This window comes from Schistocerca serialis, chromosome 7 (genome assembly GCF_023864345.2).
Source record: "Schistocerca serialis cubense isolate TAMUIC-IGC-003099 chromosome 7, iqSchSeri2.2, whole genome shotgun sequence".
NCBI classification, from domain to species: Eukaryota; Metazoa; Arthropoda; class Insecta; order Orthoptera; family Acrididae; genus Schistocerca; species Schistocerca serialis.
The window spans coordinates 101,421,666-101,434,061 of record NC_064644.1 but is presented as its reverse complement, the minus strand read 5'-3'; the positions used below and the strand labels follow the sequence as shown (position 1 = coordinate 101,434,061).

General features: G+C 42.4%; 1 protein-coding gene across 2 annotated transcripts in view; it reads left to right on the top strand.

Annotated features, from left to right (window-relative positions):
- The first annotated feature begins 208 nt into the window (after positions 1-208).
- The window catches only part of LOC126412072 (ubiquitin-protein ligase E3A), a 146,531-nt gene continuing 134,343 nt past the window's right edge, over positions 209-12,396 (top strand). Inside the window, exons 1-3 of one of the 2 annotated variants that reach the window (XM_050081470.1) lie at positions 209-455; positions 570-732; positions 830-1,082. In XM_050081470.1, the coding sequence (XP_049937427.1) occupies positions 406-455; positions 570-732; positions 830-1,082 (466 nt within the window). In that variant the 5' untranslated portion in view covers positions 209-405. The remainder of the gene's footprint in view (positions 456-569; positions 733-829; positions 1,083-12,396) is intronic. The other variant, XM_050081471.1, reaches the window with a different exon arrangement.

Sequence of the window (12,396 nt, the reverse complement as noted above, 5' to 3'; positions counted from 1 at the left end):
TATTTTGTTTTGAAACAAAAAACAATAGCATACAAAATGGACATGTTTTCGTGATCGGTTCATTCTTCCTGTAAACACAAGGAGAAATTCGTTGGAAACGGGGAGTGACACGTCGGATACGGAAGTGTGTGTACGTACCTTCGCGGCAAGTATAGTGTTGTGCATCAAACAGCCGAATGCAGAGATGTTATGCGTGCTTCCAGGTGTAGCATCTTTGCAGTTCCTATCGTCCCAGCCAAACTTATCGATCAATTATATTTGCAGACCTGTCTTTAAATTATTTGTTTTGATGCCCATGATTAAATGTTCGTGTACAGTTCTGCATAGTAACCTTTGTATTTTAAGCAATACAGAAATTTTGCTTACGATTTTATAAATTCTGTGCTGCGCAGTCAACAACATTCTATGAGCTCACAAAACAAGGAACACGAAAGGGAGGACGGCGAGGCCTCAAGGTACGTTGAGTGGTGTGTAGCTAACGTCGTGGAAACATAAATATACGGATATCTTTGAAATGCGTATTTTACTTCGTTTCTTAATCTGCTGACTGCGTATTGTGATGCGTGTAGTTCTTCAGCTGCATCGTCTTCAGAGTTAACATCAACGTCGCATTCAACAGACACAATGAAGCGAGCAGCTGCCAAGAAATTGATAGAGCGTTATTTTTACCAGTTAACCGATGGCTGTGGTAACACCAACTGTGATAATGAATTTTGTGCGTCGAGTGGGAAAGTATGTAAACATTGTGTGATTTCCTATTGGTTATATGTTACATTGAATTTATTCTGGTTTATTTACGTAACTAACGTGTTAATTTCGTGGTGAACAGGTTAAGTCGTTGACACCAAACCAGGCAGCTGTACAGGCCATTCAGTTGTTCTCTCAGGAAGCACGACTTTGTGATGCACAGCCTACAAAAGTTGCAAGGACACAGCAAACCATGACGACCAAAAATAATGAAAAGGATTCAGTGAAGGGAGATGATGTGACAAAGAATGACTCGTGCATGGGTGCAATAACCCCAACTAAAGTATTTACCATTCTCAATAAATTGGAGACGAATGATTCAGCACACTGTACAGGTAAGGAAGATGGCACAATATAAATTTTCATTTTAGCATCTAAATGGTTTCTATGTTTCCTATGTAAAGATATTGACGAAATTTGTTACTGAATAGTTGTGAACAAGGCCTGAATTTATCTTTGCATAACAAATATATGCTGAGACATTCACGAAGCAATGGAAATTGGCATACATTTCATTTTTCTTTCTTAAGCCGTATCAGGAACCTGAAACTATTATTTCGGAACTAGGTTGAGAGGAACAGATGATACTGTTTGAATCAACAAATTATGATTGATTTTGAAGAATGTAGCCTACATTTTCTGTATGGGAGTACATACGATCTGTATAACCACACACACAGTATTATTGTGTACCTTTTTGAATGAATGAAACTCATGTGTTTACCATTTACCTAACTGATTTAACCTATAATAGCATAGACAGCCTCATAGTCTGTAGTTAGATGCTCTGCTGTGCTCATCACTATCATTAAATATCACTGTCTCCCGCATATGCGGCCTACTAGAGACAGTGAATGTAAAATTAGATTATTAACTGCCCCCACACAAGGGGTATAAGCAACCATTCTTTTCTCTCATCAGTGACCGAAATGATAAGAATCCTAAAGAAACATATGTGGTAGGACACAATACTGTCCCATATGAATTGCAGATTAGATGTGGAACAGTTTTTAGGAGGATGAAATGGCAAGCAGGTGTGAGAAAAGTGCTGAAATATCTAACAGATAACTTCTGTTTTTTGAGTTACTGTAGTTTGGTACTGAGGATAAGTACTGAGTGCAGAGTGATGCAATTGTCATACTCACAAGGAGAGGTCCCCAGCAGTTTGATACTTTTTTAAACCGTCTGTACTGTGGTATAGGTTAATGTTCCAGCTATCACACCTGCAGCCATTCATCCTGGTAGGCACTCATTTGTGAGTTGGAGTTTTGTATGGCACTCAATAATAGCAGCATATTGACTGGTTGATGAGTAATGAAATGCAGAAGCTCATGGGTTCAAATCTCGTCACGTATTTTAATTTTTTATTTTTAAATATGTATTGTAGTTAATTTGCTCATTATTTTAATTCAGTTAATTGGATTAAATGTAATTTCTTATTCCTATTCCTATGTCACATCATTTTAATCGTCATATCAGCTTCTTCGTTTGCTCTTTTTCCTCCCTATCATTCATTTTGCACTTGAAATCTTTGTTAATGTGATTTTAATTAATTTCTTTAATTGTCCAACTTTTTTGTCCATGTTATTGCAATCATTATTTCTGTTTCTCATTTTTGTTGAATTTGGTTTTATCTATAATTCCTTCTTTTGTTTAAATCTTCATCTCCATTATTTTGTCCATAGTGCATTAGGAATTAAGGCTATGTTTTAAATGTTTGTACAATAATTACCATAAAAAACCCTTGTAATGAAAAATGTTTTGACACTGTAGATAATTTCATGTTTTGTTTTTAACCAGTAGATTGTCATTTTCAGAGATAAATATAATTAAATTAACATTCACAAAAGTTTCAAGTTGAAAAAGACTGACACAAAGAAAAAATGAGAACAGATGAAAAAATTGATAAATTATGATATGACAAAGAAACAGAAATAAAAAATACATTTAAATCAATTAATTGAATATAAATAATGATCGGTTATTTTGATAAATATTTAAAAATAGAACAGATTTAAGGCACGTGATGAGATTCGAACCAGTGACCTTCAGCATGTGAAGGCCTTACGCCATGCGTCCACTGTCCATAAGTCTTCTTTTTTATAGTATTGAATGTCACATGAAATTACAAATTTTCTTCCCCCTTCGATTACTCTCTAACGAGGGCCCACCATGGTGAATGCCTGCTGGGTGTGATAATCTTAACACACATCACCACATAGGTGGTTTCCAAAAGTTGGTCCCACCACTGGGGCTCTCTCCTTGTCAGTGTGGACTTTAGGCTATGTGGAGCTGGGAATAATTAAAAACAACCTGTGGTGTTGTAGTTGATTTAAACCAACTAAACGCATTCTCTGAAAATTATTTCGAGTAGTTAGTTCATGAACCCCTCACGAATAGTAAATGAGTGTGAAAACACACTTGACCTCTTAGCAACAAATAATCCTGAGTTAATAACGAGCATCAAAACAGATTCAGGGATTAGTGAACACAGGGTTGTCATAGCAAGATTGTATATTGTAATCCCCAAATCCTCGAAAAATAGGCTAAAAATATACCTATTCAAAAAAACAGATAAAAATTCACTTGAAGACTTCCTGAAAGACAATCTCCACTCATTTCAAATGAATAATATAAGTGTAGACCAGATGTGGCTTGAATTCAAAGAAATAGTATCGGCACCAATTGAGAGATCTATGCCAAATAAATTAACAAACGACGGAGGATCATCCTTGGTACACAAAACTGGTTAGAACACTGTTGCAGAAACAATGAAACAAACATGCCAAATATAAACAGACGCAAAATCCCAAAGATTGGCAATCTTTTACAGAAGCTTGAAATTTAGTGCGGACTTCATGCGAGATTCTTATAACAGTTTTATAACTGTTTCCACTGCGAAACTCTGTCTTGAAACCTGGCAGAAAATCCAAAGAGATTCTGATTGTATGTGAAGTATGTTAGCGGCAAGAAGCAATCAATGCCTTCTCTGCGTGATAGCAATGGAGATACTGTCGAAGACAGTGCTGCCAAAGCAGAGTTTCTAAACACAGCGTTCCGAAATGCCTTCACGAAAGATGACGAAGTAAATATTCCAGAATTCGAATAGAGAACAGCTGCCAACATGAGTAACGTAGAAGTAAATATCCTCGGAGTAGTGAAGCAACTTAAATCACTTAATAAAAGCAAGTCTTCTGGTCCATACTGTATACTAATTAGGTCCCTTTTGGAGTATGCTGATGCATTAGCTCCATATGTAACAATCATAGACAACCGTTCGCTCGACGAAAGGTCCATACCCAAAGACAGGAAAGTTGCTTAGGTCACACCAATATTCAAGTAAGGTAGTAGGAGTAATCCACTAAATTACAGGCCCATATCATTAACGTCGATTTGCAGCAGGATTTTGGAACATATATTGTGTTCAAACATTATGAATTACCTCAAAGAAAATGGTCTATTGACACACAGTCAGCATGGGTTTAGAGAACATCGTTCCTGTGAAACACAACTAGCTCTTTATTCACATGAAGTGTTGTGTGCTATTGACAAGGGATTTGAGATCAATTCCGTATTTCTGGATTTCGCGAAGCCTTTTGTCACTGTACCGCACAAGCGGCTTGTAGTGAAATTGCGTGCTTATGGAATTTTTGATTTCCTCCCAGAGAGGTCACAGTTCATAGTAATTGAAGGAAAGTCGTAGAGTAAAACAGAAGTGATTTCTGGCTTTCCCCAAGGTAGTGTTACAGGTTCTTTGCTGTTCCTTATCTACATGAACGATTTGGGAGACAATCTAATTAGCCATCTTCGGTTGTTTGCAGATAGTGCTGTCATTTATCAACTAATAAAGTCATCCTAAGACGAAAACAAACTGTACTGAAAGGAACTCATTAAATTTTGGTTACACGATAAATCAGTCTTAATCTAAAATCCATAAATTCAACTAAATACCTAGGTATTACAATTACGAACAACTTAAATTGGAAGGAACATACAGAAAATGTTGTGGGGAAGGCTAACCAAAGACTGCGTTTTATTGGCAGGACACTTAGAAAATGTAACAGATCTACTAAGGAGACTGCCTACACTACGCTTGTCCGTCCACTTTTTAGAATAGTGCTGCACAGTGTGCGATCCTTTCCTTATAGGACTGATGGAGTACATAGAAAAAGTTCAAAGAAAGGCAGCACGTTTTGTATTACCGCAGAACATGGGAGAGAGTGTCACAGAAATGATACAGGATTTGGGCTGGACATAATTAAAAGTAAGGCATTTTTCGTTGAGATGGAATCTTCTCAAGATATTCCAATCACCAACTTTCTCCTCCGAATGCGAAAATATTTTGTTGACATTATCTTACATAGGGAGAAACAATCACCACGATAAAATAAGGGAAATCAGAGCTGGTACGGGAAGATATAGGTGTTCGTTCTTTCCGTGCGCTATACGATATTGGAATAATAGAGAAATGTGAAGGTGGTTTGATGAACCTTCTTCCAGGGGCTTAAATGTGATTCGCAGACTGTCCGTGTAGACGTAGAACTGTGGGTGGTTGTGTATCATCATATTGTCATATTTATATAAATACTTCAAGAAACTGAGACGTAATTTCAAAGTGATCACCAAATGATTCGTTACAATGGTTTAGTGTGTTGTGTTGTACATTTACAAAGGTGGGCCACTTTATTGGCTTTCATGTACAGGTGAAATTACTGTGAGGAGTGGACATATATGTAACCTGAGATCACCACATTGGAAATTGCCAGTTCAACTTTACAGTAACTAAAGCCAAATTTCGTTCCCTGTCATCACATTTGTTGGTCTGCACAACTCACTATGAAACTATTACTTTCCAACATAAATTAGACCAGGATATGCATTACAGAGCAGCATTTGGCCAAATCATATACTAAACAACAGCTGTAGATTAGACATTTGTCACATCTTTATGCCAACAAAGTAGTAAAGAAAACTGATCTTCCCATTGGATGCATAGAGGAATACAGTACCATTACACAAAAATAATTCCAGGAACAACGTGAAAGTAATGGCACAACTGTAGGATTTTTGGGGTTGTGGCCAGGGATGAATAAAAAAAAATGGCATTTCTAATGTAAAACAGTTGGATTTCAGTTGTTTATTACAGGTAAATTATGAAATATAGAAACACATTGCTCCTGGCACTGGATAAAGGAATGTTCAAACTTTTATGTTTGCACAGACACTGTGCCATACATTTGACATTAGCACCATATGTTGCTAGAGAAATATTGAAACGGTACTCCATTTCATTCCACTCATGAATCAATGGGTCCCTGTTTACTGAATCGACAGCCTCAACAATTCAGCTTTTCAGGTGTTGAAGGGTAGCTGCCATAGGTGGGTCAAAGACTCTTTATCACTTACGTACCCCCACCAAAAAAAAAATTGCAAGGCGTGAGGTCTGGTGTGGGATGCCAAAGGCAGTGAATGAGATGGTGTTGTCCACTTCTTCCAATACAATGTTGTGGAATGCTGGAGTTAAGATAACTCTGCACCTCAAGCTGAAAGTGAGGTGAGGTGCTGTCGTGTGTAAAAATGAAGTCATTGAATACCTCTTAATGTTGAGGAAACAATCAGTTTTGCAGCATGTCCAGGTATAAGATTCCTGTCGTAGTTCCCTTAAAAAAGAAAGATCCGTGAACTTTGAACAGAAACGGCACAAAATACACTCGGTTTCAGTGACTCCATTTTATTTGCCATGTCCTGGAGAAATGAAATTCAAAATCCGTACCTTCTGTTATAATCACTGGAAAGCAAATGCTGCAGTAACTGCAACTTATAAGGCCTTGTATGCACATGTCATTTCAGAACACAACAGACCATTGTTTCGAGGAAGTGGCCCCCTGCAGGTCCGGAGATTAGAATAGGCCCGAGGTATTCCTGCCTGTCGTAAGAGGTGACTAAAAGGAGTCTCTCACATTTTGGCCTTTATGTGATGGTCCCCTGTAGCGTTTGACCTCCATTTTTCAAAATTTTCCCGAAGAGTGAGCCAATTGGGAAGGGCGCCTTACATGGTGCATTGTGTCCATCGTGCCTTGAGATCTTTAGCCCACTTTCTTGTCATAGCACTGCAGTCCAGCTCATTCTCCATCTCTTGGGCAAGGACATCTTCCTGGGTGCGTTTTCCACCATGCACTATGCAGTGTCACTTTTTGCACCCACGATGACCATGGACTTCTTTGCATCTGGTATCCAGCACGGTAGCCAGTCCATTGTTGTAGGGCTGTCATGAAGCTGTGGATGTCAGAATAAGGACGACAAAGGAAATAACTCTGCAATGTGTATCTTCCTCCAGATGGTGCAGTAACCCTGAATGTATTAGCTGCACTGATTGATCATCTCCCTAAACCTTTCCTACTTCTGGGAGATTTTAATGCCCATAACCCCTTGTGGGGTGGCACCGTACTTACTGGGCGTGGCAGAGCTGTTGAAACTTCACTGTCTCAGTTAGACCTCTGCCTCTTAAATACTCGGTAGTTACTTGGCCATTGATTTATCCATTTGCAGCCCAGGACTTCTCCCATCTATCCACTGGAGAGCATATGATGACCTGTGTGGTAGTGACCACTTCCCCATCTTCCTTTCACTGCCCCGGCATCAGGCCCATGGACACCTATCCAGATTGGCTTTAAACAAGGCAGACTGGGAAACTTTCACCTCTGCAGTCACCATTGACTCTCCCCCACACGGTAACATCGATGTGACGGTTGAGCAGGTGACTACAACAATTGTTACTGCAGCGGAAAACGCGATCCCTCGCTGTTTAGGGTGTCTTCGTGTCACCGGGGAAAGGTGATCCCTTGGTGGTCGCTGGAAGTCGCTGAGGCAATTAAGAAGTGTCGGCGAGCTCTACAGTGGCATAAGTGGCACCCTTCCCTTGAGCACCTCATAGCCTTTAAGTGGCTCCGTGCCCATGTTCTCCAGCTTATCAAAAGATGGTACCAGGAGTGTTGGGAGAGGTACATCTCCACCATTGGGTGCCATACATCACCTGGACGAAGATCAGATGTCTTTTTGGGATCCAGACCCCAACAGCTGTCCCTGGCATTAACATCGATGGCGTGTTATCTACCAACACAAACGCGATTGCTGAACATTATGTTCGGGCCTCTGTGTCGGAGAACTACATCCCAGCATTTCACACCATCAAATGGCGGATGGAAAGGAAAGTCCTCTCATTCGCTACACGCCACAGTGGACCCTATGACGCCCCGTTTACAGAGTGGGAGCTATTAAGTACCCTTGCACATTCTCCGACACAGCTCCTGAGCCAGATTGAATCCACAGTCAGATGATTAAACATCTCTCATCTTACTACAAGCGACATCTCATCGTCATCTTCAACTGGATCTGGTGTGATGGTGTTGTTTCCATTGTATTGGCTGGAGAGCACCATCATTCCGGTGCTTAAACCCGGTAAAAATCCATTTGATGTGGATAGCTATTGGCCCATCAGACTCACCAACGTTCTTTGTAAGCTGCTGAAATGTACGGTGTGTTGGTGGTTGGGTTGGGTCGGGTCCTGGAGTCACGTGGCCTACTGGCACCAGGGTCTCCAAGGACTGCTCCCGATTTTTATCCAGAATTTCCTGTCGCTTCATACTGTCAGTGTCCAAGTTGGTGACTCCCATGGTTCCCCCCATATCCAGGAGAATGGGCTCCCGCAGGGCTCGGTATTGAGTGTGTCTCTATTTTTAGTTGCCATTAATGGTCTAGCAGCAGCTGTAAGGCCGGCCGTCTCACCTTCTGTGTATGCAGACAACTTCTGCATTTCGTACAGCTCCACCAGTACTGGTGTTGCTGAGCGCTGCTTACAGGGAGCCATCCACAAGGCACAGTCATGGGCTCTAGCCCACAGGTTCCAGTTTTTGGCCGCAAAGTCGTGTGTTATTTCACTTCTGTTGGTGTCGTACCATTCATCTGGAACCAAAACTTGACCTTAATGATGATCCACTCACCGTAGTGGAGATATATCGATCCTTAGGACTGGTTTTCTATGCCGAATTGACTTGGCTTCCTCACCTCCATCAGCTTAAGCGGAAGTGCTGGCAGCACCTCAATGCCCTCCGCTGCCTGAGCAACACCAACTGGGGTGCAGATCACTCTACGCTTCTGCAGCTATACAGAGCCCTTGTTCAATCCTGCCTTGACTATGGTAGTGTGGTTTATGGATTGGCAGCACCCTCAGCATTGTGTTTTTCGACCCAGTGCACCACTCTGGCGTTTGCCTAGCGACAGGAGCATTTAGGACGAGTCCGGTGACCATTGTCCTGGTGGAGGCTGGAGTCCATTGCAGGTTGCTGTTGTTGTGGTCTTTAGTCCTGAGACTGGTTTGATGCAGCTCTCCATGCTACTCTATCCTGTGCAAGTTTCTTCATCTCCTAGTATCTACTGCAGCTTACATCCTTCTGAATCTGCTTAGTGTATTCATCTCTTGGTCTCCCTCTACGATTTTTACCCTCCACGCTGCCCTCCAATACTAAATTGGTGATCCCTCGATGTCTCAGAACATGTCCTACCAACCGATCCCTTCTTCTAGTCAAGTTGTCCAACAAGCTCCTCTTCTCCCCAATTCTATTCAATACCTCCTCATTAGTTATGTGATCTACCCATCTAATCTTCAGCATTCTTCTGTAGTGCCACATTTAGAAAGCTTCTATTCTCTTCTTGTCTAAACTATTTATCGTCCACATTTCACTTCCATACATGACTACACTCCATACAAATACTTTCAGAAATGACTTCTTAACATTTAAATCCATACTCGATGTTAACAAATTTTTCTACTTCAGAAACGCTTTAATTGCCATTGCCAGTCTACATTTTATATCCTCTCTACTTCGACCATCATCGGCTATTTTGCTCCCCAAATAGCAAAACTCCTTTACTACTTTAAGTGTCTCATTTCCTAATCTAATTCCCTCAGCATCACCCAACTTAATTCGACTACATTCCATTATCCTCATTTTGCTTTTGTTGATGTTCATCTTATACCCTCCTTTCAAGACACTCTCCATTCCGTTCAGCTGCTCTTCCAAGTCCTTTACTGTCTCTGACAGAATTACAATGTCATCGGCGAACCTCAAAGTTTTTATTTCTTCTCCATGGATTTTAATACCTACTCCGAACTTTTCTTTTGTTTCCTTTATTGCTTGCTCAATATACAGATTGAATAACATCGGGGATAGGTTACAAGCCTGTCTCACTTCCTTCCCAACCACTGCTTCCCTTTCATACCCCTCGACTCTTATAACTGCCATCTGGTTTCTGTACAAATTGTAAATAGCCTTTCGCACCGTGTGTTTTACCCCTGCCACCTTCAAAATTTGAAAGAGAGTATTCCAATCAACATTGTCAAAAGCTTTCTCTAAGTCTACAAATGCTAGAAACGTAGGTTTGCCTTTCCTTAATCTTTCTTCTAAGATTCAGGTTAGGCGTGCGCAGTTGTTCTCCAGTTACATTGCACACGTTTGTAATTCTCCTGCGCATCTGAATTACCGTCTCCATTTCCCGCCCATGGCTGTTCATCTCCCTCATTGGCAGCCCAGGTCAGGGCTTACAATTGCAGTTCATGTGCGATCCCTTTTCTCCAAACTGGAGTCCTTGCCTTTACCACCTATACTTGAGGTTCATTCACGAACACCTCCGTTGTATACACCTAGGCCAAAGCTTCGCCTGGACCTTTCACATAGCCCTAAGGACTCTTTTAACCCTGTGACTCTCTGCTGTGACTTCCTCTTGGTTCTCGACATGTACTTGGGCCGTGAAGTGGTTTACACCGACGGCTCAATGGCTGATGGTCTCATTGGCTTTGCCTATGTTCGTGGAGGACATATAGAACAGCACTCCGTACCAGATGGCTGCAGTGTTTTCACTGCAGAGCTGGTGGCCATATCTCGTGCTCTTGAGCACATCCGCTCATGCCCAGGTGAGTCATTTCTCCTGTGTAGTGACTCCTTGAGCAGCCTACAAGCTACCGACCAGTGCTACCCCCGTCATCCTTTGATTGTGACCATCCAGGACTCCATCTATTCTGTGGGACGGTCCAGTCATTCAGTGGTGTTTGTCTGGATCCCAGGTCACGTGGGAATCCCAGGCAACGAACTTTCCGACAGGCTGGTCAAACAGGCTACGTAAAGCCGCTTATGGAGATTGGCTTCTCTGAAACTGACCTGCATTCAGAATTACGCCGCAAGGTTTTGCTGCTTTGAGAGACAAAATAGCATAACCTCAGTACGCACAACAAGCTGTGTGCCATTAAGAAAACTACGAATGTGTTTTAACATTTTCTCTAAGTTTTAGCACATGTCCTTTGTCCCTGTGTGTCCTCCACCCTAGTGCCTTCAGGGTGGAAGTTTTAGTGTGTTGCAGAGTGGCTGGCTTTTCCTTTTTATCTTCGGAACAAGATACTGATGAATTCGTAATTTGGTCCCCTTGGCCCTCTTTTAAACAAACCAACCAACCGAGGAAGTGGAAGTTACTGGACTGCCTGTCTTGTGGACTTCAGAGGGCTCCATGGGAACGCATCTTGGATATGCTCGACATTTTCATCAGCCATGCTGACTGACCAGTGGTCTTCCCTTTGCATATGCAACCAACTTCCAAGAATTTTGTATACCATTGTAACTATGATTGTGCCCCCCTGCGGGTTCGGGGGTTAGAATAGGCCCGCGGTATTCCTGCCTGTCGTAAGAGGCGACTAAAAGGAGTCTCAAACTTTTCGGCCTTAATATGATGGTCCCCTAAGGGGTTTGACCACTAGATTCCAAGATTTTCTGTTAGTGCGTACCATTTGGGGAAGGACGCCTTACGTGGTGCATTCTATATCCATCTTGCCCTAAGATCTGGCACAACCGATATGGTCATGGTGTTGGTCTTACACCGAGCATCTGGCCACGTCAGCTGCAGTGTGTTCCGGGTGGCATACATGCCCTCCATTATGCACTTCCATCTCCGCACTCATGACACATATGGATATTTGACACCCAACATCCAGCACGGTAGCCAGTCCGTTGTGGTGGGGTCGTCATGTACCCTCTTGGTGGTAGCCCCCTGACTACACAGGGATCGCACTGCTGATGCCTGAGCTGCTACCTCCCCGCGTCTGCCAAGGAGTAGATTCCTATCCCTCTGGGGCATCGGGACTCCCGGCAAAGGCCATCCTGCCAGGTGGTCTTTGCTGCGGCTGGGTGGCGCCCGTGGGGAGAGCCCCTGGTCGGAGTGGGTGGCATCAGGGCGGATGACCCGCAATGAAGTGTGGTACATCATCTCTTGCTGGTGGGCCTCCACCAGCAGTCTCTAAGCGATCTAAGTCTAACCCCAACGGCAAGCAATACAATCAAAGATCATTTCCCTCCCTAGCCACACCATGGGAGGAACGCATGGCTAAAGACAGCAGTGGAGATTATTCACCCCAGTACCTTGTCTGTACGTGGGTTGATGGTGACTCTTTTATGCCAACCAAGCCTCAGTTTTTTGTGGAGCATTTAGAGGACAAGTTCGGGGAGGTGGAGGGCTTGTCCAAAATGCGCTCTGGGTCAGTTCCCATCAAAACAGCTTCCTCTGCCCAGTCACGGAGGTTGCTCGCTTGTGACAAGTTGGGGGATG